We start from the raw sequence: 23,546 nt of genomic DNA, 5'->3' as shown, positions 1-23,546 counted from the left end.
TCAGTTGAAGGTGACATTCATATAACACTAGAGGTCGCCGTCTTCACAGTTCTAAGTTTGCAGTGGAACGTTGCCCTTCAAACCAGCTCAAACCTTTTAAGTCCACTGCTAATATCTATTATGAAACTATAAACAAGGCTTATTTGGGGTTATAACAAAAACAAAAATGTGAGTAGCACACTGTGTACAATACACAGTAAAATCCTCAGTGTTCATTTGTCCCTTTGTGACTCAGTCTGATCTTACTGAGAATTGTTTGTTGGACCAATTGTTGCATTTTTAAACTGAGGATTTTACTGTGTGCTTGCCTGACACAAATTAATATTTGCAACACTCATAGTTAAATGAATGAACACTGAGGACTTTACAGTATAGTGCTGTAGCAGTACTTGATTGTAAAGTGTATTTCCACAGACAGGAGGCTGATATGGTGATAAGGCATGCAACAATACATTCTGGACTGTAGTATTTAGTGTTTTGTTCAGTGCTGATAAGATATGGTATAAGGTATGATAATGTTATTTGTTATATACTTTAGGCATTTTCTAGAAATCTACTTATATATAAATAATATTTAATTGTTATGTGTAATAATAAATTGTTCTTTTTGGCCATAAAGAAAATGTTTTAATCAGCATAATTGTGCTAGATCTCGATACGTTCTGGTTACACAACCTACAACATCTAAAGCTAGATGAATCACCCACTGATAAACAAATGGGGTGGGGGGTATTTACCTGTGAAATGACTCTATAACCATGCAAACAAACCCATAACTTTCATTATTATTTGAGGCAAAACGTGACATCTTATGCCTATGATTTGTATTGCTTTTGGGTGTCATTTGTTGAAAAATTCTATTTTGTCTGAGGGAGTCAAAACTATCAAAAATACATTATTTGGTTAATATATTGAATCTTCAATATAGCTAGGATTATAGGATTCTTGCCATCAACCACCATGTACTGAGCAACAATTAGCAGATTGTGGGTTTTGTCCTGGGTTGTTGTGCCCAGAACATAATCACTAATGCTTTCTAAGCTACCGGACTAAGCACTGATACATTCACAATTATGATAGGTACATACAGTATGAACCATAGCTGTTGATGTGCTTGTGCTTTTCATGCATGGGTTTTGAATCACCAATATCTATGGATATGTGGATAGCAATTGACAGCCTAGATATGATACAGTACGATAAAAAAACAAAATCACAATTATACACTTTCACCTGATTCATTCTTCGTGGTACGATTGGTGTCGCACGGCGAAAATAGCAGATCTACAAGCTTGTAGATCGGCTATAGGGACGCCAGGTTGAATGTGTTTTAAAAAATAAATAAAAGGCTAGTGCAACACAAGCAGTAGAGAAAGCAAGCAATAAAGGAAGTGAAAGAACATACATTTCCCTTGAGTGTCCCAACACAACTGACACAGGTGTCGATTCTGCTACAGCCTAGTGTGCCTTTCAGCCAACGTTTCTGTTGGACCGGAATGACGGCTCACAGAGAAGTGCGGTGATGGAAGACGTACTGAAGATGTGTCATTTTCTGTCCCCTTTACAGAAGCCACTTTCATATTAGAGAGGGGGGGGGATGGGACAGAGAGAGAACAGAGTTATGGGAGCCCCGCAAAGGGAGAGTTACTCACCTTTGTGTTTTGATCTGCCCATTACTATTAGGATAGCTATGCCATAGTACAGTACAGTGTTGTGTGTGTGTGTGTGTACGTGCGTGCGTGCGTGCGTGCGTGCGTGCGTGCGTGCGTGCGTGCGTGCGTGCGTGCGTGCGTGTTTGAGATCTGAACCAGTCCTGGGTGTGGTGTCTGGGCAAACATGTGACGGCAGTTGGGGCGGGTTGTGGTTTCTACAGTATGTTCAGGGCAGAGAGGTCGCCGGGGGTTAAGCTTAGGGGTGGAGTCAGGCTGAGAGAGGGTGGCATGCTAGTGGGCGGTCAGTGTGGCTGGCTGCAGGTTTCTGCACCGATTACTATGAATATAATACAAGTCTGCAGCGGGAGGAAGCGGCCCTGAGTCGCGTGTGCGGCGGGAAACAGGGAGCTCTCGCCGAGGGGGCAGCAGTGGAGCGCGGGGGGGGGGCTTTCATCTGCAGCTGTAGCGGGCAGCTCTTTCTTTGTCTCTTCTTCTATTTTCCCCCTCTTCTGCATCCAGTACATCAGCCTCCTGGTCTTTCTCTTTGAGGATGCTCTCACCCCGTTTCCTTCTCAGCCCCAGATGGGGGGGCGAGGGTGTGGACAACGGAGGAGTTGATGGCTGGCTATCCAGAGAGGAAGTAGTGCTGCTGCTGCTGCTGCCCCCTGGTGGGCCCCTGGTCCCTGTGCACTATGACCTCCTAATCTGACCCCAGCCCAGGCTGCTCCTGCTGGGGGGGGGAGCAGCGGGGGACACATTTTAGTGGAACACGAGCAGGAGGAGGCGCCACTGCTATGTGATTGAGGGTTAGGGTTAGGGTTAGTTTAATTTAAGGATGAATTGTTTTCTGTCTCACCTGTCTGTCTGTGGTAGTGATCATTCTATCAACTCTTGAGTCTCAGAGAACTGCAAAACACATGAAGACAGGAGTTAGAAATCAGTCATCAAAGAAGAAAATAATGTCTTTGTTCGTTCAACAGTCATATAATAATAATGGTAAATATAGCTGCAGTGATAAGATGGGGTCAAGCCATAAAAGCCCCTGTCTTCACAGACTGGTTGGAGATGACGTAACATTTTTTGTTACGCTGTTAGGCTTGTCTGTCAACACTGTACTCCTGCGGCCATGCATTAGCAGGGTAGAGACTCCACACCACACAAATGAATAGAAATGCGATTTCAAGCGGGAGTGGTTAACCACAACCAGGCTACGAAAATCTTTGACGTCGCTTTTTTGGCGTCCAAAAAAGTGGATAGAGCAGATGATATAATTCATTCATTGGGAGATCTAAAGGTCAGATGCTGTGACTGTGAGCGATTCTCACGACACTCTACCATATTGCCGAAATTTGTGGAAAACGACATCACAGAACAGCCAAAACTGCCCCTTCGGGCTTGACCCCTAATAACAATCATGAGCGGCCAGCTTATCAGCATAGGGAATACACTTTTCTATAAAGGAATGAGTTCAATGAAGTATTCAACTTGCCTGTTGGCTGGAGTTAGCTGAGGGCGGGGTGACAACACTTTGGTCCAATAAGGGGTTGAGAGGAGCAGCTCCAGGAAGGTGTGTGGCACGCCAGTAGATATCCAAATACTCAGACAGGTGTTCACATGCATCCTCCAGCTGGTTCTCATCCAGTATGACATCAAACATCTCCTAACATTAAGGAGACAGAAGCACGTAAGCAGTTTTAGCTACCATGTGATTTGCACGTTTTGAATTGAGGTGATTTTGTTGTTGTTTTGTTGTTATGAAGCCCTCTGGGATTTGTTTGTGCTAAAACAAAATCAGACTCTGTGTGCAAGCGCGACAAGTAGCCTATAACTCAGTATATACAGCTCTGTTCTGGGTCTTGTCTAATGTCAATATTAAATACAGGTTGGATTATGGAGAGAGTGACGTACAGGTGGACACTGTGACAACTTGTCGCCTGCCATCATCTGGACGTTGAGGTGTTTGCTCTGTGATTTCCCCCGAGATTTGATCAGCCTCTGAAGAACCTGTGAGATTAGCCAGAGATAAAAATAGCTAAAATAGAAACCAAAAGAACACTCTTACAATACAGTACAGTTACACCTTCACTGTAGCCTTATTTAATACTTAAAGGGATATTACGGTATGTTTTTAAGTTGCTTTATTCAGTATTTAGATACTTTATATTGTCTGGGGTGCTCACAAACGCTCCCCCAAATGTCATTCCTTTTGTTTTCAAGGGGGAGTGGTTAACCAATAACCAGGCTACACAAACGCCCGAGTAAATGTTAAAATTACCTGTTTGAAAAACATGTTTGAAAGTGAAATATCCCTTTAATGCCACGCACCAAAATAAGCTGATCTATAGCTAAGCTATTTCTAGTGCGTCACGGTGACACCCGCATGCACGTAGAAATCAAGCCTTAGAAATCAGGCCAGATGATGATGAAATAAAAATGGAGATTGCGTTCGTCGTCATTTCTCAAAAAGTGTATTTCCACTGTGTTGCATAAGATATTGCCCTTGCTTTACTTGTGTGAAGTTGGTACATCTTGAAGACTCTTACAACCCCTCCCCGTGCAAGACCCTAAATACCCTAAAAATTCTACATACACTTCTATCATGAGTTTGACTTTTAAAACACAGTCTGCATGAAAATGTATGCAATCCACTGTACTTCCATGACAAATAACTACAGCAACCATAATAAATGGGGTATAGTAAATAAATCTGATTTTAAACAGACTTTGTGAAAGTTGTTTGGGTTATTATGAAGTTCTAGTTTTACTTTTGGTGAAGAGACTTTGACGTAGACAATGATGGGAGCCAGGGAGGTCTTGAGAAGCTGTGCTGGGTGGTTAATGGTGTCTGCATCCAGGACTACTAGCTGCAGGGTCTTGGCCAGCTCAAAGATCCTCTCAATCTCACTCTGGACCTCAGCTGCAAACACACAACATACGCATACAGTAGATTAGTGATATTATGTATGCAAGAATAAACCATAATCACAAAGTGTCCATTTTGCTTTTACTTCATGCTCATGGGAGGAAACATGCTTCTATACAACAATGACAGATTTCAAGGAATGGTCATGGCTGATGGCTGACAATAGACTTCTGTGTCACAATTTACTTGTTACTTGCGCAAGCAGAGCGCGCAAGTAATAGTTTTCGTCCATCGTCGATGTTTGATGCGTATGCGCCGTGCCAGCGTATGACGTAATGACTACTTGTGCTTGATATGGCAGTGGTGTCAGATTACATACATAGGGGCATTACCTTTAATCCTCCCGACACTAAAACATATCGTCATTACGTCACCATCGAAAACCAATTACACCCTGGCATTGGATCCACATCTTTATTACGTCATCATTGAGAGCTAGTTGTACCAGTTATACCCTGACGTCATATGCTGCTACGATACATACGCATCAAACAGGGCATACGCAAAGTAACCACAGTATACCGCTAATCAATTTACAAATTACATATACATAGAGGCATTTCCTTTAATCCACCCGACACTGATCGATATATACGTCACCATCGAAAGCCGTCACTCATGCGTATGACGTAATGACTACTTGTGATTGATATGGCAGTGGTGTCAGATTGCATACAAGTATACATAGGGGCATTACCTTTAATCCTCCCGACACTAAAACATGCTCAGACATTATAGACGTAAATTCTCAATTCATTGTCAATGGGAATTGAATGTTTTTTATATGAAAAAAATTGCCAATTGCTCAGACACATATGACGTACATTCTCCATTCATTGTCAATGGGAATTTAATGTTTGTGTACAAAACAAATGACAGTAACATATACAGTACATACATCATTCATCAGTTGGAATTGGAAATCACAATAATATTGGAACTGTAACACAATAGGCCTATCTCACAGCCCGCTTTCCACGCCCACTTCCGGTAAATAGTGGTGTCTTTAACATTCGCATTTACACGTTTTTTTCTCTGGAGAATCTAAGTACATTTTCTAATGTAAAAATGTGACAGACCAATATTATTATGAAGCAAACAAGATGGTAAATCAGCTCGAACAGATAGAACAAACCTTACCTTGAGAAAACAAAAGTTGTAGACTTCTTAAATTACCTCTGTTAACATGTAGCGTCTATGGAGTGACGTCACGCTATCACCACTAGCCCCGAAAGGGGGCGTATTAAGGGGGGCGGGGAAATTCTGTGAGATAGGCTTATTATGGCTAAGGAAAAGCATGTACTCTATAGAGCGTCACAGTCCCGCCTCCTACCCTGGACCAGGAAATGAAACCCAATGCATTTTCCTCATAGACATTTCTTAAAGTATTTATTTAAAGACGGTTACGCCGCGGACAAAGCCAACTCGAGTCGTGACAACTCATGACAACACAAACAATATTTTGGACCAAACAAATAATTACAAAGAAGAAAAACAACAAAAGTGTTGTAACCTGCCGTTTTTTTCTTATTTCTAATTATTTGTTTGGTCCAAAATATTGTTTGTGTTGTCATGAGTTGTCACGACTCGAGTTGGCTTTGTCCACGGCGTAACCGTCTTTAAATAAATACTTTAAGAAATGTCTATGAGGAAAATGCATTGGGTTTCATTTCCTGGTCCAGGGTAGGAGGCGGGACTGCGACGCTCTATAGGGGGCTTTTACAAGGGCTATAGGTCCCTACTCCCCTATGTGTTCATCTGATTCCAGACCTTTAATCAAAATGATCAGGGATATCTCTATGCTGTAAATAGACAGACCTGCTGGGACACATGTCAATGATGTCACACCACTCACTCACCCAGACTGGACCGTGTGTTGGACCTCTCCATAATGGCCTTCTTGTTGAGCACAGAGCGCTTGGCCAGCGATAGATCGGCAGTCACCCGTGTGATGGAGATCCTGCAGAAGAGGTGCCTTATCACATCACTTCCACAACTGCTCCAGTTCAAAGGATGATCTGAACTCACGGACGCTCTCTTGCGTCTATAAATACACCTGTCATGTGTGTCCTGTTTGACCATGAAATGTGATATATAGGGAACACAATGCACTCGAGTGTCCTCCTGGGACAATTGTGCGGGCTGCAGTACATTGGCGTATACATTGCAGAAGGATCACTGTATATCCGGTAATCTGCAGTACCCACCTGCCATCAAATCTGTGCTTGAGGAAGTCAAAGAGCGCTTTCTGCATCATGTCTGTTACCTAGGAGACAGAGGGGAGGAATGACAGCACGTTACGAGTGACAAGTAATGGTATCACAGGTGTGTGCACACAGGCTACACCTGCGTGCATCTGCGCTCGCTCACACACACACACACACACACACACACACACACACACACACACACACACACACACACACACACACACACACACACACACACACACACACACACACACACACACACACACACACACACACACACACACACACACACACACACACACACACACCTTGAGGAGGTTCCAGGGTAGCCTGGCTAATAAGCCAGACGTGAATCAGCCGTTGGCAAAAAACGACAGTGTGATTTGAGTCTGGCTTATTGGCCAGGCTAGTTCCAGGGGCTCTCCAGCAAAACGAGGAACAGTTTAAATACTTTCGCTATATCTTATTGTCTAAGTTTCACTGAAATGCAGGGTGTTATTTTGGTGTGAAATTGTGTTCCAGGAGCAGCAGGATGTGTGTGCTCTCTTCCCCCTCATTGTGATGATGTGGTGATATGACTAGATCTGACAGTGGACCTAAATAGAAATGAGCACGGCAGAGGATGACATGGATAGAGTCAGCACCCGCTTCCAATGGTATCAACCCATAATTCCCAGTAGGTTACTTATCAAGCCGATGTTATCGACCTACATGCAGTAGTCTGGGAGCCTACTGGCTGCGATTGGCATTGATAAAACGAAAACGACGATTAAGGTTGGGACCGCGCTGCTACGTGCTTGCGGTTATGTTTAGGTTAGGGTATGAGGAGGCTTGTCGTTTTCAGTAGGCTCCCAGCATGTGCCGATAAGATCGGCTTGATAAGTAACCTACTGGGAATTATCGGTTAATTTTTATTTTATTTTTATCCCAAGATTTTGCAACCCAGTTTTTTCACCCAGTGCCAATTATCTAATGTAATCCTACACATCCTCTGCCAACCTTTATTAACCTTAATTATCGGTTAATTTTCACTCAAACGTTTTATCAATGCCAATCGCAGCCAGTAGGCTCCCAGACTACATGCAGTAGGTCGATAAGATCGGCTTGATAAGTAACCTACTGGGAATTATCGGTTGAGTCCTGCGCCAGATTACGTTTAGCTATACATCTGCTCACGTGTGTGTGCGTGTGCGTGCGTGCGTGTGCGTGCGTGCGTGCGTGCGTGCGTGCGTGCGTGCGTGCGTACTTGTGTGAGATGAGATCTATATTCAAACGGGCCTGAAAAATAGATGTGTTGTGAAATGGTGGATAGTGCCAGCTGTTGTGCCTCTGCTCTACCATGGCCTCCTCTTCTCCTTCTGAGACAGAGCGAAAGGAGGAGGGCAGAGAGAGAGAGAGATGCTGGCGTACACCACTGGAGCATCCTCAAAGCACATCACCAGAGCAATGCATAAATATTTCACAAAGAAAACTGCGGCGAGCGCACGCACACACACCCTGTACAAATGGAACCAAATGGACCCTTTACTCTCAGAGTTAAATTAACTTTGATTTTACAATTTACATTGGGGTCCCAGAGATAGAAATGGGGGACCTTAGCCTAATTCAGGTCAAACCGGGGGTCCTTGAAATGAAAATGGTTGAAAATCACTGCTAGAACCGTAAAAATCTTCCTTCTTCGTCCAATCGTCCTTGGCATATCTTTTCAAATGGGGGTCCGCGGGCTAATGAGTGTCAATTTGGGGGTCCTTGATGTGAAAACGTTGTCTGATATAAGACACATAGGCCTACCCGTAACAGCTACTGTAGTAGAGCCAAACCGATAAATCGGCCATTATGTGATTTTCTTTTCATCATCAGTATCAGCAATTATGAAGCCGATGTGTTATGATTTTTAACAAATGTAACAATTTTAACCCATTTAATTGTAATTCTAAAATAGCAGATCTACAGGCTCACAACATGTTGCAATGTATCATGAGAGCTTGTGCTATTCAAATTTCATTTTAACAGTAAATGATTAATAAAAGAAAGTTCTGTTTGAGTAATTAATATTTACTTGATGTTTAATTACAAAAATATAAGAAAATTAGAAAAATATACTCAAATAGAAACAAAGTTTTTCAAATTGATTTCAAGATTGACCTCTTTTCTGTATCCTATATTAAAATTGCCTAGAGGGTCGACTGAGTGACCTTGGGTGGATGGTGAACATGCAGACTTGCAAGGCGCATCGCTCTGATCCGCACCAAACTCTGCCATCAGAAATTCCGAATAGCCACACCTGGGGTCACATGTGGCCCCCAGGGGTCCCTAGGGGCCATGCCAGGGGCCCCCGGCAGCCTCAGGCACACCGTTGCTCTCATCCTCCCCAAACATGGAACAAATGCTGTTCAGGGGTCTGCCATTACAATAGTCATGAGTTAGTGTCGAAGTCTCCTTGAGCAAAACTCTGAACCCCTAATTGCTCCTGATGAACAGGTTGGTGCCTTGCATGGTTTCCTCCGCCATCAGTGTATGAATGTGTGGGTGAATGTAATGCACAATCTATTTAAAGCACCTTGGATAAATAATATAAATGCTATATAAATGCACCATTTACCATTTAAGAGTCACCCCCCCAAAAAAATGTTGCACACAGTGTTACAGCAGAGCAGTGTCTAAAATGGCCATAACTCGTTGTCCATTGCTCTGAATAGCGCAATATAGGACTGGATTTGAAGGCCTGAAAATCTAGTCGTTCAAAACATTGGTGGTCTATGACTCTCCAATATCGCCATTGGACCCAAACATCTGGCATCAGCCCTGTATACTGTATTGTAGGTTTATGTACTGTGCTTTATCTCTGAGAGTGGGTGTGAGAGTCCTATTGCATGTGCTGTAATTTCATCAGGCTAAAGGCTATATGGCATTAGGTATGAGAGTGCTAATGGAATAACGGAGAGGGAGTTTTCTCCCCATCGATCAGACCAGACTCCTCTAGATCAAACCAGAGCGGACCAGTCCAGTCAAAAAAACAGGACAGCCTGAAACCAGTCTAACAGAGAACAAAATAAAAGGTAGCGCATGATCAGGGTAAACTGGACCAAATGACTCCAGATTGACCACACTTGATCTGACGGGAGAAAACCTGCAGGAGAAAAACTGCAGTTGCAGTACTTCTTCCACCACTGATGCGTAATTGTCACTGTCCGCTCCTCTGCCATTAGACTTAGTTTTTGGACTTTTACTTGTATTCTTGTATTCTGTTTCAGTCTTGTATTCTGGTAGTTTGTTTTCTAAGTACATCTTATTTTGTAGTAATGTTCTGTGCTTTCCTGTCTGCCTTGTTTGCTGTTCCATGCCTTGTCTCACCTCCCTGTAGTATTATTGTAGCCCCAGTCACCTGTGTTCTGTTCTGCCTGTTTATCCCAGTGTTGTCTGCTTCAGTTCACCAGGCTGTGTCTAGTTAGTCCTTGTGTATATGTCCCAGTGTAGACAGTTCCTTGTCAGTTCGTCGTTGTGAATGATGTGGTCAGTTTACTCAGTTTGAAGTCCCTTGTTTTTTTTCCAGTGTGGGTTTTGAGAACAAAACCCCATGAACATTCACTTGGTCGTTCTACATTTGAGTGAGTCCTACACCTCTGTGTCCACACCGTGACATTAATGATTCTCACCTCATAGCCTTTCAATGAGGGCCCCACCAGCACCACCGGCCTCATGGATGGAACCACGTCATAGGGTGGAACGAGCTCCGTCTGGAAAGGCCATAAACACAAGTAAATGTAAGGGAAAATAAGACGTCTTGTACTTGTATATATATATACTTTAGCCATATCATATGATACAGGGCAGGCTACTGTATTTATTTGGATGTTGGCATTCAAACATCAATGTTCCTTCAGAATAGGAAGCAACAGTCATATACATTTATCCATTCACATGATTTCTATGGCTTCAACCTGCATAGCCTCCCCTACCCCACAAAAAAAAGAAAAGAAACACTATCTATACACTAGTAATTCATATAATTATTGATAGTTGCAGTGTCAATGTACAGTACCATTTTCACAATAACTATTACAATAAAACATAAGAATGTTAAAACATTCTGATATTTTTTTTGTCAGAAAAAGTGAAGAACATCTGATGGTGGTTTAGAGCAAAGTGTAAAACTGTAATGCTCTGATGCACAGCAGAAGAGGCACTGTGACAAACATACCTGTTTCTGCTTCTGTTTGGCTTTCAGAGACAAGAAGGACAATCATTTAACAAGCGGAGAAAAAGCTAACAGGAAAGCTATGGCATTTAGGTGAAGTCATAGATTCAGAAGACAGAATTTGAGCATCTAGATGAAGTCCTTAAGATATTATTAGTAAAGAATGCATGCATGCCATGCTGATTTTAGACAAAGGTGATGCACAGCATAACAAGCATTGGACTGATGATATTTAATCACTGGTTATAGCTCACATAACAATTGCATTTGCTATGGCAAAGTCATCTGAGATAAGCACTTAGCAGTTAGCACACATATATTATATCACTGGTTCCAATTACACAATGTTCTCAGGATGAACTCATTCCCACAATTAATGTCCTCTAGAAAAAAAGTACATTTGAATACTTTTTCCCGCCTCATCGCTTGCATGCGCGCACACACACACACACACACACACGCACACGCACACACCACAAACACACGCAGTCTGATATAGCATACTTTGCATGTATTCCATAATAAAGGCCATAGGCATAGAACATGCAATGCATTTTGATGGAAGGATTCATCTCTGTGACAGTCTAATTTGTAGCACTACATGTGTACTCGCCCATCCAATAATTATTTGGGGTCAGCTCTTGTCATCTAGTATCATATCCATTTGAAAGTTCTGGCAGAAAACGTGTATTTAGTCAAATATCTTCACTTGAGATGACCATGAGATTGACATGGACCACATCCACATCCTCACATCCAGTTTTTTGCTAAACATAGATAGTGGATTGATGGAAGATTGCCCGAGTTTGCATTCAGTGCTTGCAATGCTTTGACTACAGAGTGACGTAACACACAACATGGCGGCCGAGTTATGCCGCCGCCGGCCCGAATGTCAACCATCTCGTCACCTCGCTCTTTCCCTATAGGGACAGAATTCACAGCAGCACCAAACACAACTTCCTTCAATGAGAGCATACATAATGGGCACTTATTCCGGGTGCATTACAGCCAGTGGCGTGCACAGACATTTAGAGGGGCAGGTGCTCAAGTGAAAATAGGGCACCTTGTGCAGCGCGTGGAACCGGCTGGTTGCCTTAACACAATCATTCCCGGGATTCCTTCAAAATGGGAGCTCTGGGGTGCCGGAAAGACATGGCCGCTTTTACTCTACGAATAGCCATGAAAGGTTCACGACAGATCGACATGCTAGTCATACTGATGCGTAGTTCTGTAGTTCTGATTGACTGCCTTTCTATGTACCTGAGTGTGGGGTGCTAATATATTAAAGTCTAATACTCATGTTGATTAGGTGATGTAATGGTGATGTAAAACAAACAGTGACAAAAAACATTAAATTCTCTTTATTGTTAATGGCATTTAATGTTTGTGTTAGGGACAAGATGACGTACATTTTCCCTTCATTGTCAATGGCCTTTTTAAAACAAACATTGAACTAAAAACAAACATTAAACCTGTATATAAAATACATTTTAACCTTGCAACCTTGCTGAGCTGAATCCCTCCATGAAATTGCATTGCGTGTTCTATGGCTGTATATGGAATAGGCATGCACTGTATACAATAAAGTTCTCAAACTCTGCCCGCACCCGACCAGGCCCGACCAGGCCTGGGCCGATCCGACGTTTTCGGGCCGGGCCGGGCCCAAAACATTATGCTAATTAGTCGGGCCGGGCCGAGCCTCGGTGATTTTCCGCGATTTTGTTCTTTTTTCTTTCTTTTTTTAAAAGAGTGTTATTATAACAAAAATAGCAATTCTGTTATTTGTGTAATGTGATTGTGTATACATGTATGTATTTATTATGAAGAGGGCTGCGCTAGGCGATTCACTTGTGACAGGAGGAGGACTGGAGGCAGGGGTCGCATCGCACTGGCATTTCAGACTCAGAGGCCTCGTAGGCTCGTACACACATGTCAAACCACGTGACTTCCATTGGAAAAGCATTGAGCCTGAGGCGGCCATGAAACACAGACAGAACAGATCATGTCCGTCCGGTATGTGTGTACGAGGCCAGAGCAGCATGCAGCCTGCCCCGCAGTCCTGCACTGCGCACAGGCAGTAGGCCCTACAGTAGAGAGAACAGTGGACGGTGTGAGACTTGCTTGCTTGCCTTGCTACCGCTGGTTTCCCTCTGGTTTGCGCACCAAACGAGCTACTAACCACCAGTTAACTTGCAAAGTTGCCATATGCTTAAATATTTTAAGATTATCACAGCCGAAGAAGCGTCAGGTTTTCGTCATGTTGCACTGAGTCTCGTTAACCCAGCTGGCTGCGATGAATAAAACCTAATTATCAACGTCAAATGATCCATGGTGATATATAACTTAAACGCTACATGTAAAGCAACTTCACTTCAGAGGAAACTAAGGGAGGGAGCTGCGGGCAGCTGGGGCAGCGGTGGCCGAACGGTTCGCGGAGCGGTCTTGTTATCGGAAGGTCGCCAGTTCGAATCCCCGGACCGGCACGTTAAAATTACCACCGCTGAAGTGCCCTTGAGCAAGGCATTGAACCCCTACCATGAAATGTTCTATGAGCAGGGTCTGGCTGTAAACAAGCATCTCGAGCTTAGTCCATTCACCCTGGGTAAACTTTGCTTTGCTTTGCTTAGCTGCAGCAGCTATTGTTTAGCTAGTGTTTACTCACCAGGCACCACCACCACTGTATGGAATCCATTAGAATGATTGGAAATGGAAGTTATGGAACATTAATAGCTTATTCTAACGTGAGTTACATACATCCTTTATTTCGATAAATCTGTTGATCTCCGTTCTCACTTTCACACTGAAATACGGCGCCGCATTTTAGTGCTGCTTTTTTTTTCTCTCTTTTTTTTCTGTCAGGCTTTTGTCGGGCTTCGGGCTTAACATTATGGTAATTTTTAGGGTCGGGACGAGCCTCGGGCCGACCCAGTTAGGGTAGGGTCGGGCTGGGCCATAATTTTTGGGCCCGTTGAGAACTTTAGTATACAATACATTCTACAATATCAGCCATTATAGTATTATGGTTGGCAGTGACAGGGACTGTCAAACATGGGGGGGGGCGATTAAATTGTGGAGAAAAACAAACAAAACAACTGAAGCAGTTGACAAAAAATAAAACGTGTTTCTGGATTATTCATTTTATCGTCAAATGAATCAATAGAATAATCGCCGAGACATTAATCAATACTTGCAGCTCAAAATCCATGTCCATACGTTTTACGATAATGAGTTCTGGCCCAGGACTGGCTTTTAATACAGTAGGGAAAGAATGGGATGGATACAGAAAGATGCAGGTCTACTCTCCTCCACCGCAGCCACGTACCTGCAGATGGTGGAGTTGACCTCCAGCCTCCAGATGAAGCATTCCCTGCTTTCCTGTAGGGCAGCACAATGCCATGGTTCATTATGCAGGAATCCCCACGGGGGGCAATTTAGTGGTGCAAGCTCTTCCACAGCGGGAACACGTGAACTAGAACTAGCGATATATCCCATTTGTCTTTTCAGAAAGTGTTCCAAGTAGACAATGTGGAATCGGGACAGAGTGGAGAAAGAGAGATGGAGCAACATACCGTACAGAGACAGAAACAGTGAGCGTGCTGTAGTGTGTGAGGAGGACATACTGTACCGGTAGTTGTCTATTTTACACTGTACTGTATGTGTCCCTTTAACTTCACCCTTTTTACAGTGATGGTGACGCAAGAAGAAGGTCACGTTACACGTAACCAGAGGACCAATACGGATGCATTTGGTTACATACAGTTGGAGGCCATCGATATTGTCCTTTTCTTTTTGCTGAGGTTTGCATGATCTGCGCAAAAGGACAGTTAACCCATTTTGGGCGGGAACCCCTTTTGGTGTTTTAAACATTATGTTATAATTTAGCTATTGAAAAATAGCAGATCTACAAGCTCATAGCGCGCCACCGAGTGGCGCGCTACGAGCTTGTAGGTCTGCTATTTTTGAAAAATCGTGAAAAGGATTTAGAAGGATTTTTTTTAAATTTTGAGGTCAGGCCTAAATGGGTCAAATGATAAGGGACAATATCGGTGGCACCCAACTGTATACATGTACACTCTCTGGGTTAAAAATGTACAGAGAATTTGACTGTGTATGTCTGAGCTCTGACCGTGCTGCTTGCTTCTGTTCCTGTTTTATCCTCATGGCTTCCAGTTTGACTGGGCTGGGAATGAAGGTGATGTCGGCGCCTTCCTTCACCAGCCGCCCAATCCACCAGTCATTGTTGAATTTCTGCACGACACGGGAAACAACACTATTAAATCAGCGTGGTTCAAGGCTTAATGCTAAACCACAGATGTTGTGCTAAATGGACCTTTTGGTTACATACTATGTGTACACTGTAACACCATGGATTTCACTGTGTAGATTTGATAGAACAGATACTATACTATACTAGTATCACTATACTAAACGTTTAGATGTACAGTAAGTGGTGGTGTTTTATGTGAGGTTCTTGTTTTTTTTTAAATAAAGTATATTTATTGGTTTTAACAAATTAAGGACAACAAACACAGACATTACACAACAAGAACATAATAACAAACAACAAAAGAAAGAAAAGAAAAGAAAGAAAAGAAAAACAGCTCAGGCACAACACTATTATAAATAAAAAGATTGAATATACAAAGACATGGCAAGAACAATGAACCATAATGACAATAAGTGGCTTTAGAATTTTGATAGACTCCCATTCAGGAAATACATCCATACAGTATATATATATACATATTAAAATATGTGACAATACAGTTATCATAGGCACCAAATCATTACAATGAGAGCACGCCCATGCAATGTGAGGTTCTTGTTAATCTCAGACAATACCCCGCCCTCACCACCAGGGTCATTTCTTAATGTAAGAGGTATGAGTAGTTGCCTATACTGTAAGGCCCCTTAACTGACTTGGAGGCACTCAAGGTTGTGTATAGTTGTGTTTAACCACTTACTTAACCCCTCTTTTATACTTCGTCATACAATGGTGTCATGCACAAAACGTTCTCACCTATAATGACGTGCCAGTTTCAACCTTAGTTAGAACCCTAGCTAAGCTTATCACAAGCAGCCCTGCTCACCTCTTTGATGTGTAGAAAGTCTTTGGTTTCAAAGTTGATTGCAGCCCCTTGGACAGGACAGTCTTCATCAAGGGCACCACAGTAACTTACATTGGTTTTCACTGCAAATGCTACCGCTTTAGACTGGTGAAAGATACAGGAAAAAAAGCACAAACATTAAACTAAGAAACAAGCGGCACTCCAAAATAAAAGATGAAAGACTAGCTCAGATGAAATTTCTCATGTTTATTTGAGAACCTAGCTTTCTTCAGAGCAAACTAAAAAAAGTATTTTTTTCCGTCAGCGTCACCTCAAATAAACATGAGAAATTGCATCTGAGCCAGTCTCGGCATATTTTATTTTGGAGTGCCGCTTTTTCCATTTAGTTGGTTTATGAGTTAAGTTATTTTCAAAGCTGAGCACCTACTGCCTTAAACAAAGGGCGGTTTCCAGAGGAAGCGCACCTGTTTTTTCTTTCTTTATTAAACTAAGGAACGTAAGAGCAAAAGCCAGTCTTCTATGTCTGCTACGTTATAGGCTAACGGCTAATGATGTTTTTTTATTTTTATGAATATACGATTGGCCTAGGATCTGCAGTCTAAAAGCCATTAGACTGCATGAAATGGGACATTCTGCACACTGAGTACTTTTTATGCCAATACTTTTTAATGAATATACGATTGGCCTAGGATCTGCAGTCTAAAAGCCATTTGAAAACATGAAATGGGACATTCTGCACACTTTTTATGCCAATACTTTTGTACATTTTGTACAAGTATATTTTGAATTCCAGACTTTTACTTGTAACAGAGTATTTCTATATGGCAGTATTGATACTTTTACTTAAGTAAAAAGTACTTTTTCCACCACTGCTTCACGGCCCAGCAGTGGGCCTCAGCCCACAGTGTCAGGCCTCTCACCTTGGCTCTCTCCAGCTGCAGTTGAGCCTGGCGCTCGGCTTCACGCCGAGACGCCTCTGGGTCCTCCTCCAGGGACAGGTCGGAATCCGAGGGTCGACTAGTGTAGGAATCGGCTGAACCCTGACGAGAGAACGAGAGGAGACAGCCGAGGAGGTGAGGTCAGAGGAGACGGAAATCTGTTATCGTCTGGAGAAATTAAAGTCAATCAACCATAATGGAGTATCCGCCCACCACCTTATAAAAAAAGGAAAGTGCACTGACACTTGCTTATCGTCGGGAAAAGTGGCTTCACAATGTGTTGATCTAAACAAATTGCGTCAATATCCAGGACCGAGGGCCCGTCCGGTGTCACCCACCCACCACCCATGTCATTTTTCTTGTAATATGACCCGCATTGATGGAAGATCATATGGCTGCGTAGTTAGTGGTTTAATGGAGCCATGTAAACCTGCCAACTAATAACCATGTAAACCTTTCCAAAGCAGCCTTCTCTCTGGGGAGCGTGTGCAGGCGTGAGCGCAGCAACAACACCAAGTACCAGGCAGCATCACCACATCCCAGTTGTCTTTATTTATTATTGTTCAGGTGGTCTCCTGAGAATGCCAGGGCAAGTGGTGACAACACATTGATCAGAAAGGGAAATTAAATCACACCCTGTACTGTTGCATTCATGTTATAGTGCAGGGGTTCCCAAATGTTACCATGCCAAGGAGCCCCAAATGGCTTACAAACAAATTATGTAGCGAAGATAGCTGCTAGACGTCTAGAGCATACATGTAGATTGGAGAAAATTAGGGTAAACTGGGTAAGGAACTACAATGAGAAGAGCACCCAACTTCTGTAAAAATTAAGAGAGAACATCACCTGAAAATGATCGACCCTGGCCTGTCATGTCGCATACTTACATTGTCAACTCAAGTTATATGAGCTTTTTCAAAATAGATGAACTGCAGCCCGCTGCACCCCATTCGACTGGTATAAAACTCGGTTAGTGCTGAGTGGACATCGTGGCACACACACACATTGCTCAGCACGCGCATTTGCTCGGCTACCACCTTACTCGGGCGCACCTCAAGCATGTTTCTGTGTGCAGTTGTTAAACCATTTGATGTGGAACAGAGGCTACTCTGTGTCGATATGAAAAAGAGATGCTAGCCTTGATTGGTCCTTGTGAACTAAACTGCCAGCCAGTGCAATTTCCGAAGCCCTTCTTTCAGCCAATGATATTACAGAAACCCTTCCGATCTTCTCTTTGGAGCTTGGCTGCTCACCTTTGGAGCTAGGCCCCCCAACTTTGGAGAGGTTACAGCATGTAATAATATGTACATGCATGGGCTTATTCCCCCCTCACTGCAGCCTCAATTTCCCTTGTGACCCTGCTCTGTCCCAACTGGGCTGTGAAGCTGACAGTCGACAGACTCCTCACTTGCTGGATGGACACACCCACACAAAACTGCAAAATATAACTCCATAATAACAACGGCAGCCTTCTTTTGCTCTTTTTTGCACCTCTCTCCTTCTCCTTGTCTATTTCTCTCCCTTTCTCCCTCAATCTCTTCTACAGCATCTTTTTTTCACACTGACAAAAAGGATAAAGCAAACGCTTTATCCAGTGCAGTATGTGGCCAACATTTAAATATCAAAGCCTGCCAGAGGGGGGCTGGAGTCTAAAAAAAACCACAGACAGGATGTAATAAAGCATAATTAAAGCACATTTCTCTGGGTGCTGCAGATGGATAGAGGAGCTGATGCTCTGAAATATCGGGTATGTTTACAGTCAGTGTAATATCCTCATATCATCTGCACATACTGTACTGTGTATTGCATGCTGATGTAAGGGCTGCGTCTTACATGTGTTGTACAACCCTATAAGCGTAATTAATGAAGACATAATATTATGACAATAATTGTCTATAGATTAAACAAAGGGAAAAACTCCTCCTGTGTGTGAAACAATTATAAAGTCACACTTGGGCACAGATTACAGAACCTGTTCCTGTGTAACAAAGCCAGTGTGTGTGGAGTCAACTTCACACTCAGTCATTTGAGATCAGCAACTCTATCACACTGTAAAGTCGTTAATTTAACACTGACCCCATCAGGGTCCATTTGTCCCAAAGATATCCCAAAGACCCTGACAGGGCCATTTCCACGTCTGTCTGTCCGAGCACGGACAGTTTAACACCTAAAGTGGCCAGTAGAGTATATATAGCACAGAGAAAAGTGGCACAGAGCAGCACAGTACCAGTAAGACTTTGTGTGTGAGTGTACAGTATCGTAGTACTGCACACAGTGCACAGTACGCGTATGGTACAGTAAGTCCAGTATACAGTACGAGTACACTATGCACTGCTCAGTTCACATAGGTGTGATTTTTGAGTGGTGCAACCACTCCATTTACACAGCTATGTGTGTCCCTGGGTCTGTCCCTGGGTCCCTGGGTCTGTCCCTGGGTCCCTGGGTCTGTCTGTCCAAGCACGAAAATAGCTTGGTTGGTTTTCACCATTTCTCAACCGTTTCGGACGCGGGCGGCTTGCCAGAAACAGCCGGGCCTGGCCCGGCCCCGGCCCCGGCCCCGGGGACCCCCACACGGTAACTCTGTCATTTCTCGACCGTTTCGGACGCAGGGTGGCTCGCCGGAACCGGGCCGGCACCCTGGCCGCGTTCCTGTGGGTCTGGAACTTCCGCGGACCCCCCGGGGACCCCCACACGGAGTTGCACCACTCACTTCACACGGGAGTGATTTTTCTCCACAATTTAGTCGTCATGCCAATTGATTGCTGCCCACACAGGAGCACCCCTCTGTGTGCTGTCATATCCTACTTTTTTGTACATTAATACTACTGTACAGTGTACAGTGGTTCAGTGTATCACGTCCTACCTCATCTCATGTCTCTATAATACAGGAGAAGGAGCTGCTACGCCCTCATTGTGTCAACGGCGTCACCATCACCTGGGGACTCTAGTGGGCTATAGGCAGTGGTGGAAAGTAACTAAGTACTAAGTACATTTACTCAAGTACTGTACTTAAGTACAATTTTGAGGTATTGTATACATTTCGACCAAAACCGATTTTTATGCATTTAGAAAACTTGTGAAATGGGACATTCTGCATACCTTCTACTTTTGGTACTTTAAGTATATTTAGATTTTTGATGCCAATACTTTTGTACTAGTATTGGCATCAAAGTATTTCTGGGAATACAAAAGAAATGATGAATTAAATTAATTACAAAAGATATAAGTTATTTAATAATTTTATACTTAGAAATTGCAAAAATAGCTGATCTACAAGCTTACAAGTGTGACACGTTGTAAGCTTGTAGAGCGGCTATTTCCACGTTTTTCATATGAACATGCATGAACATTTTTCAAGAACGAATGACGATTATGCAAAAGAATTTGCAATTATCTCAAATAACTGCAATTAGACGATTATGTAAATTATTACAGGCCTACCCCTTGGAAACGCAAGCTTCTCGACCTCTATAGGGGACGCATGCGTGACATTAATAGTGTGATCTGGTGGTGTTGGTGTTATGATTAAAAATATTATCAACACATACACATTTCCCTGCACTTTGACCTTTCACCAAACAAATACCTCAGTAGGTCAGTATCATTTCTTCTTTTCAAAACATGTGATAAGGTCATCTTCTATTAATGGTAAACATACTGTATGGCAGGGGTCTGCAACCTTTTTCACATGAAGTGCCATGTTTTAATCTGTGTGATAGTCAGTGTGCCATATAATTATGACTGTCCATATAGGATACATATAACAAGCTTAGAAATATTTTCAGGATGTAATGATCATTAAACTCAGAGCAATAACCCAGCTAATCCCTCCCCAGTCATGAGTTAGAAGTTTGAATGCATGTAAAATTATGTGCAGGATGTAAATTATCATGTAATTTGTAGATGTGAATGGACTTAATTTAACTGACTACACTTTGGAATATTTAATTTTAGTGTCACTGGCACACTTATGCCAGTGTGCCAGTGATCACCCTCCCCTGTGCCAATGTTGGCACCCGTGCCTAAGGTTGCCTACCCCTGCTGTATGGTAACATTTTACAGCACCAGATTGGAGAAATCCCCTACAAGAATTTGCTTTCAACACAGGCCTCATGGGGAATAATTAAACCACGATTGCTAACCACACTTCACTGAGATCAGCACAGACTACAGAGTCATATCATAAGAGAGACACGCACTCTACTTGATGCAGCATAATTGATAAGTCAGTAACAAACTCTGAACTCCCCATGCTCAGAAGTCTTAAGACTATTAATACAAAGGAAAAGATAAGTACGGTAATTGATGAATTCATCAAAAATTTAACTCTTTTTGCAAAGAAGTTTACAGTGAGGATTTCCTGTTTTTGGCTATATAGAAGTGTATACGTTGTTGTACGTCTCTAAATGTTATGATGAATTGAACATGGTGGACCCTATTGTAAACAAGTGTAATGCTTTATGGTGTCGTCCACAGTTATCAGTTTTGTATTGAGTTGTGCTTGAAATATTTAAATCTTTCAATCAATCAATCAATCAATCAATCAATCAATCAATCAATCAATCAATCAATCAGGTTTACACAAGCATGAGCAGCATGAGTCAGTGATTGCAGATGTTCACCAGCAGGGGGAAGCGCATGCACATTAGAGTCAACTTGCCTTTCCAACGTGAACTGCCAGCACATTAGATAATAACAACACTTCCCACTTCCACAAAGAATGATTCACAGTGATTGGTGGCCTGGATCTACGTCTAGTTTCCATTCTCCGTCATCCCCCCCTTATGTACACGCCCTGTAACAATGTGTGAGATTGATGTTGTTGTGTAAGCCATACAAAAATAAACAAGACTTTCTTAGATGATGGTCTTCAAACCATCATGTGTACAGCTGTGTCTATTTATTTCTTCCAAATACAGTATGCTTTCCTGTGCTTTTTTGACAAAGTAAATCCCAGTAAGGTTGACACAACTTTACTATGCAAGATTAATAAAGGCATGTAACTGCACTTAAGAACATGCATGTAACTGCTTAAGAGCCTGAACATCCTTTACTATATCTAGTATATCACTATTGAGCACTTGTCAATTTGATCCTTTTCCCTGTTTGAATGGATGCTTTGAATGGTTATTACAGAGCAAATCAAAACTCTGGCATGAACTCAACTGATGAAGCTTATACAATCAAACATGCAAGCTAGTATCAATGTTTCTACCCTTCTTGTGTCTTCCAGAACTCAAACTTAATTGAGAATTCAACAGATGTGCCTCCCAATGAGGCTAAAACGTATAAGAAAACAAGTGTGACTGTTTTACAAACTGACCCCAACTGTCCGAAGAAAATTAAGAAGAGTGAGATAAGAGAGAGGAGAGGGGAGTGGTGCCGTGCGATGTGCACAAAGTAAATTACCCCAAATAGACTTATCTTAAGACTGGGAAAACATGAGGTGGTAGAGAAAGAGGGAGTACAGAGAGAGGGAGAGGGCAGAGAGAGAGAGAGAGAGACACAGACAGAGAGAGAAAGAGAGAGGGAAAGTGGAAGGGTGCTGAGGAAAAAGAAAGAGAGGGGAAGCCAGTTCAGAACAAATGGAGAATAGGCACAATGAGTGGATGGATGGATGGATGGACAGACGGATGGATGGAGGGAGAGACAGACAGACAGACCCACAGGCTTAGTCACAGAGAGAGGCGAGAAAAAAGGGGCGCATCAGCCTACCTTGTTACAGATGAGTCCTGTAGCGCTCGAGTCGGAGGCAGACATGCTTCTACTGCCAGCACTCTCTTCCCCCCCATCACACAGAGAAGGCAGAACCCTCCTCCCCTCAGACCGTGGTTACAGAAGGGGGAGAGAGAGAAGTGCGCTCGGCCTAAGTGCTCCACACAGCTGACGTTGCCGCGCTGCCTCAACAGCCATTTCCTATACAAAATTGATGCCCTGACTGCAGCACTGGTGTGCACACGCCCTCCTACTGGTCCGATGTTCTTCTCCAGCTTCAGACAACAAGCTCTCTCCTCTCCCTTTATGGAAGCAGAAGAAGAACACCTCTGTTTTTTGTCATCATGCAACCCTCCCTCCTTCAGTTACACAAGATAGTCTCCTCTGCTCTTCTCTCCTTCCCCCCAACACGAGACATCTCGCTTCTCTTGCTTCAGCTACGTATCCCTCTGCTCTGCTACAATAACAGAAGGCGATAGCTCTTAAGTATTTAACCACAAATCCCAACACCATCTTACATTCGGTTCTGTCTTCTGTCTGAGAAGTGACTTATAAACCCACCTGATCCAGTGGGCTGATAGTGGCTGGTTGGTCTGGTGTTACCGTTTACCCATGTACACTGTAAAGTATCATTATTCATTGGGTGCAGATAGAATTTCTATAAATACGACGGAACAAAGAGTGAGCGGTTATGTAAGTAAGCCATGCTATGTGATAATAACAATAACTAAGCTGGGGAAGGCTGAGAGACGAGGGTGTCTGTAATTGCCATTTCTCTGCCAATTAGTGACATGGGTTAGGATTTCTCTATGGGAGATGGTGCCGAATGGGCGATTCTGCT

At 43.0% G+C, this 23,546-nt stretch overlaps 1 protein-coding gene across 1 annotated transcript; it reads right to left on the bottom strand.

Moving 5' to 3' along the window:
• Nucleotides 1–2,351: 2,351 nt before the first annotated feature.
• cacnb3b (calcium channel, voltage-dependent, beta 3b) lies at nt 2,352–22,750 on the bottom strand (the record flags this gene model as incomplete). The annotated part of the gene is given in 14 exon segments (XM_079524837.1): nt 2,352–2,379; nt 2,509–2,558; nt 3,142–3,312; nt 3,561–3,656; nt 4,418–4,569; nt 6,435–6,535; nt 6,783–6,841; nt 10,442–10,522; nt 14,306–14,358; nt 15,110–15,116; nt 15,118–15,231; nt 16,074–16,196; nt 16,973–17,092; nt 22,706–22,750. Coding segments are annotated over 13 exon segments (1,152 nt in total). The 3' UTR covers nt 2,352–2,379; nt 2,509–2,528.
• Between the last annotated feature and the right edge of the window lie 796 nt (nt 22,751–23,546).

The sequence above is a fragment of the Electrona antarctica genome (genome assembly GCF_951216825.1).
Source record: "Electrona antarctica genome assembly, chromosome: 2".
NCBI lineage: Eukaryota > Metazoa > Chordata > Actinopteri > Myctophiformes > Myctophidae > Electrona > Electrona antarctica.
This window is presented reverse-complemented; position numbering and strand designations above follow the sequence as displayed.